The sequence below is a fragment of the Echeneis naucrates genome, chromosome 15 (genome assembly GCF_900963305.1).
Source record: "Echeneis naucrates chromosome 15, fEcheNa1.1, whole genome shotgun sequence".
Taxonomy (NCBI): Eukaryota; Metazoa; Chordata; class Actinopteri; order Carangiformes; family Echeneidae; genus Echeneis; species Echeneis naucrates.
In genome coordinates, this window is record NC_042525.1 from 4,677,806 (window position 1) to 4,683,805 (window position 6,000).

Consider the following 6,000-nt stretch of genomic DNA (forward strand, 5'->3'; position numbering starts at 1 on the left):
TAGTGGGCAACGTTATAGGAAGACTGGGGGGGTAAATGTTCATGTTTTCCACACTGATTGTGTTTTTCTCTGCTCTCCTTTTCTGGACAGGCGTTTTTTAAGGTTATTCCTGGAGACTGAACTGTACGTATCAAAGATGACGCTGTCATTTGTACTGTAATATGCAACATCAACACAAAGCAGGCCAGATGTGTCCAGTCTCCACCTCTTTATCTGTGGAATGAAGGAGCTACTGTATGTGGCACTTAGCAGTTAGGAGCTCTTTGAACCCTGCAGTCACCCCAGACCTGCTTCCTGCCCCAACTGCCCCACTTGGCCTGTCTGATAGCCCTCACGTCTACTTCAGTTGGTACAATGAAGCCATGGTGCCACCCGACCCCCCCGCTTTGCTCCCAGACTGTCTAATGGGGGTGTGTGCGGCTGGATTGGAGGGGGTATCATCAGAAAGTGTCTCAACCTGAACCCCAGCCCCAATCTTGGGCTCTTCCAGCGGTGGCGGCCTGGCAGTTTGTTCCTGTCTGTCACCAGCCCTGCGCTATAAAGCCAGTGTTATCTGCAGTGTTAAGTGCAGGCCACAGACGGAGGGTCAGCTTAAAGTGAGGCAGGAGAGACACCCTGTCCCGCCTGGCCCCCGCCACACACAGGAAGAGAGGCAGCGCCACGTCCCTCTTGTCTGGCTCCGGAGCCCTCGTCCGCCTGCAGCACAGGCGCTAATGCGAGGAGACACTCGGCCAAATTACACTCTAATTTCCCTCCAGGACTCAGATGATCCCACCGGCCCTTGAGAATCAGACTGAGGATTTGTCCAGAGCGATTTGTTTTGTCTTGTCCCCCCCCCCCCCCCCCCCCACACACACACACACACACACACACACTCATCCCTGATGAGTTCCCTCACTCAAGTTCTAGTTCTGTGCTCACAGCATTGATGCCACTAAATTGGGCTTTTGAGAAAAGAGGCGAAAAAGGAGCAGGAGCTCCTCGGAGGATGGAAAGTGCAGCTGGAATACAGAGTCATGCAAAAAAGGAAGGATAAGAAAGGGTCAAGTCACTGTTTTGTTGTCGTCGTAACTCCTGGGAAGAAGAGTGGCAGCCTGTAGTGAGATTCAGGGTTTCCACAGGGACAGCAGCGTTCATTCGCTTCCAGCAGAGGTTTAACTGACTGATACTCAGTTAAGGCCTTTTGAAGACAAACTATGTCTGACTGAATAACAAGTCTGCTCAGGAATCAAACCACATTGTGCAGCTTGGTGATAAATTAAGAAACAGATCTGTCAACACGTTCCTCTGTCGAACTTTGCTTTAGTTTACAAGGCTGTAAAAGTCAGATAGTTAACTGATGGCCACGTCATGTCACAGGTTTTACTGTCTGCAAGCTTAAAATGAAAGCAGATTGAATCTCAAATAAAGCTCAGCTGCAGTCGAGCAACAATAAAACTGAACAGCGGAGACAACAAACATCCCTTTTTCATCATTAACATGATGAGAACTGATGTTAACAGCCTGACGTAAACTCGGTGATTCAGGGAGCTTCACGCACGCGGTTTAGTTCCTCCACTATCGACTTCCTCACATCTGCACGCACGTGAGTGGACGACATGTTTCAGAAATCCACCGAAACAAAAAGACAAAATATTTCTCTTCCATTTATCAAGGCTACAAAGGACAGATTTTAATGTCTTCTTTCTGCCATTTGCCGTTAACTGATTTATGACAACTGTGTTCACGAGATCTGACAAAAAGTTGTTTTTTCGTTTGTGAATACCCATAAAACATGAAATATTCCCTTATTTCCGTCTGGTTTTCCCTTTTTCTTATTATGACAGAAGAAAGAAAAGTACCTGGGTGCAGTCGTGTTCCTCCACTTGTCCGTTTTAATTTCATGCTCTGGTACTTAAACTGTGCAACATGACAGGAATATTACTCTGCATTTACTGCACAGCTTCCATTCTCTGTGACAGACCTCTAGTGGCTGAAGCAGCACAAGGAAAATTAACCCCCCACCCCCCCAAAAAAAGAGAACCCCGGGGGGAACATGATCCAGTTTTCTCCAGTCTGCAGCCCAGTATGTGATACCTGCTAATCCAGAAGCTGCAGAATGGACTCAGTCAGACTGAGCTGGTGCAGCCTGTAAAAATCCCTGTGAAGGATATATTGTTGGGAATTTCTGAGTGTGTCTGTGAAAATGAAGTGGAGTGGTTTTAATAGTACACATAATCTGTCTGATATTCGCAGCTCATCCTGAAAATCCCGAACGTCATCGGACTTTTCTGGAGCACACCGCAGCTCTTCCTTTCGTAGCACTCTCTGTCTTCGTGACGTGGGACACCCCGCTCTGAGGACACCCACTTCATAAGGCAATGAAGGGAGCAGCACAAGCCCAACCTCCCCCTTTTGTGTGTGACGCCCACGCTGCAGCCCTGGCAGCTATAAAAACCCCCGGCTCTCTGTGGATGGGCCCAGACAGATACTGATCACACAGACAAAGTCTAGTGAGATCCTTTTATTTCTGCAGTTCCTCATATCAGCAGTTTCCATAGGAACCCTTGATATTCAAAGTCTGCTTCAGCTCCTTCGGAAGGGGCTGAATTGTGGGAAAAAGGCTGGATCAGTTCGGGCCAATTACTCCTTTTGATTTTTTTTTTTTTTTGTTTTCCCCTCTTCATGGAGGAGAAGGACTTCATGGAGATTTTTTGAAATGAACACAACTCTGGCTCCTCACATTTAGTTTCCTCAGCTCGACCTCAGCCGCCATGGTGTCTCACAGATCCACCAAAGGAGCATCCAAAGCCCGACGGGACCACATCAACTATGAGATCAGGAACATGCGGTCCCTGCTGCCCATCAGCCTGGAGGACCAGGAGCGTCTGTCCTACCTGCACTCCATGGCAGCCATCTGCACCTACATCAGGAAGTCTGTCCTCCTTCAGGGTAAGTGTCCACTCTGCATTCAGCATGAAGCACCGACACACAAAAAGGGACCAAGTGTCGCAGCTTTGTTGGGAATACATGAAAGAGGCTGAACGCTCTCTGCCCTCTCTGAAGGACTCCCGCCTGTGGAGAGGCCGCACTGCTCTCTGCCATACGAGGCCTTTCTTCAAGCCCTGCATGGGTTCATCCTGGTCACCACGGCCCAGGGGAGGCTGGTCTATGTGTCTGAGAATGTGTCTGAATATCTCGGCCTGTCCATGGTGAGTGTGAGTTTAATGCCATCAAACAGCAATAGTTCACGGAACGTCCTGTTGCAGTGTGTTGTCTCTAAAGTTAAAACCTGGAACTTCAACAGATCGATGTGCTTCAGGGAGACACAGTCTATGAAATGGTGGAGCGCTCTGATGTTGGCACTGTGAAATCGAACCTGGACGTGGAATACAACTCATCATCAGGTAATTTAAACAAAAATAAGCACAGATATATCTGTGGAGTTCAGTGCTATAAATCAAATTCAGACTCAGGGGCACACAACACAAGCTGTAGTGAAGCTGCAGAACTTTTTCTCTGAATATTTATTTTGAATTTCCTCCGTCAGAGAGGAGCTTCGTCTGTTGCATGCAAACGTCCAAGGCCTTCAAGCTGCGGCACGGCAGCATCTGCTCCATGCTGGTCAGAGGGAGCTTCCGGTCCTTCCCTCCTCGTTCCGGCCCCCCCCCCCTCCTCTGCAGCCTCGCCGGGCCTGGAGCTGCTGTTCGTGGCGCTCTGCACCCCCACCGTGAACCGCCTGAGGAGCTGCGACTCCCACTTCTGCCACAGCTTCAGCAGCATCCACAGACCCGACATGACCTTCGCTCAGCTGTCAGACAGGTGCATGAGTGGCTCCTCCTTTTCAGCAGACGTCATTGAAACGTCCTCATGCTCGTGTCTCCTCCTTTTCAACAGACGTCATTGAAACGTCCTCATGCTCGTGTCTCCTCCTTTTTCAGGGCCGTGTACTATTTGGGGTACTCAGCTGAGGAGCTCATCGGACGATCGTGGTACAGTCTCGTCCACCCTGAAGACCTTTCTTCAAGTGCAGATTCTCACAGAAGTTTAAGTAAGTGTCCAACCCGCTGGAGGAAAACATGGACTGCAACACACTCAATACCTGGCACTGACAAATGCATTCAATACGCATACATTTTATTTGTCTTTAAAAAGTTATTGGTGCCTACAGAATGGCGATTTATTCACAGAAATTGGAGCTACAGTTGTGATGCAGTGGAGCTCTGAGTTTATTGTGTATGAATGTGTCTTCCCCGCCCGCTCCAGTGCAGACAGATGAGGTCTTCCGTGTGCAGATGGTGCTGAGACTCCAGCGCCAGGATCTCACATGGACATGGATCTACACTGAAGCTAACAGGGACTCCGCGTGTCAGAGCATCAGCTGCACAAACTACATAATCAGGTTTGACAAACTGAAAGATTCTGGACGATTCTGTGCTTTCCATCTGAAAAACCCAGAATCTAACAAGTTGTTTGGCTCTTGCAGTGACACTGAGGCCAGATTTCTGCAGGAGAAAATCAGCACCGATGCCTTCAGGCCATCATCTCTGGCAAATACCTGCCATTTAGCAGCTCAACAGGCTCCCCGCTGTCAAACTCACAACAGTGCTAAATGCTTTAAAAGGCGAAGGACGTCTGACAGCCAAAGTGAGGAGTCAGGTGCCAGAGCCGGGAGGGAGTTGGAGCGAGACGGGCACTATGTGGCGTGTAGCTCATCCCGAGGCGATAGCTCACCTCCTCCTCTGGGTGACAGCTCGGCGCTCTTCACCCCTCCCTACAGCCCGCCCTCCCCCACCTCTGCTCTGCAGCAGGAGGAGCTCGGCCGTGACCTCCTAATAGATGTGCATGGATACACAGATCAGCTGTTGTCCTCCCCTGAGGGCTCCCCCTCCTACTACGCCTACCCAGAAGGAGGACTCACCTGTCACCACTCACCCACAGCTGCCGAGCGGGGAGCCTTTGGGGTCCTCACAGCCAGCTCCCCCCTCTCCTCCTCGTCTCCATCCTACGATTTCCAAGCTTGTGCCTCTGATGCTCGATTAGTCCCCGACTGTCTGTCTGTGTCCGACATGTGCGGGAGCCCATCAGACTGCGGCCTGCACCAAGACGATTGCACCCATCTGGAGCAGCCAGATGGGGGCAGCCTCGTCCAAGCGCATCATGTGCCCCAGCATGTGTTGCCCATACATCCCAGTCTTCTGACGCCCGACCAGTCTCCCACATCGTCAGAGCCTCCTCGGTACGACGAGAGGGAGCAGGCCGAGATCAGCATTCTGGCCCAGCAGATCTCCTCTCTAGCCAGCAGCTTCGACATGTATCACACCCTGAACCCGTCAGCCTGCGATTGGCCCCCCGACCCTCCTCTTCTCCCTCCCAAGCGTGAGCTGGTCCTCGACGACGGCGTGTTCGACAGCATCCTGAAAGACCTGGATATGGTCGGAGGGAAAAGCAGCACGCCCGGCCCCGTGGCTGCGTGGCAGGGTTTGGTGAGCAGCAGCAGCAGCAGTCTCTCCACACCAGAGGAGCAGTTCCCTCCCATGGATCCTTTCAGTTTACAGCTGGAACACCATGACCAAAACACCGGGCTGCATCAACTCGACCAGTATTTACAGAGCAGCCTTCAGCGAGGTAATTTCTGCCGAAGGGCGTAGCTGCTGCATTCATAATATCCAGTTTTTACGTTACATCTCAGTTAAAACTCTTTTCTGTCTCCTTTCAGATGAACTTTGCAAAGAAAACCTGTACTGAAATAAGTCTGTGACTTACTGAACCATCACTTGTATGACATATTGTCAGGGATACCTTCTTTCACTGGATTCAACGAAGAACGTGAGCAAAGACATTTTAAGGACATCTCTGCGAAGATGCTGTTTGCCCGCGCCGATGTATTTTCTGAATGTAGAAAAGAGTCTAAAGTAGATTCTGCTCTCCTCGACACTACAGCCGTCCTCATTCCTCTCGACTGTTGTCAACTGTGTCAAATGTTTTTCTGACGTCTTATATTTTATGAAAATGGTACTT

General features: G+C 50.3%; 1 protein-coding gene across 1 annotated transcript; it reads left to right on the top strand.

The window, feature by feature from the left end:
• Positions 1-2,753: 2,753 nt before the first annotated feature.
• npas4l (neuronal PAS domain protein 4 like) lies at positions 2,754-5,774 on the top strand. The gene is given in 9 exon segments (XM_029521726.1): positions 2,754-2,931; positions 3,046-3,191; positions 3,287-3,386; positions 3,530-3,633; positions 3,635-3,801; positions 3,921-4,030; positions 4,246-4,381; positions 4,466-5,607; positions 5,699-5,774. Coding segments are annotated over 9 exon segments (2,112 nt in total). The 3' UTR covers positions 5,728-5,774.
• Positions 5,775-6,000: the final 226 nt, after the last annotated feature.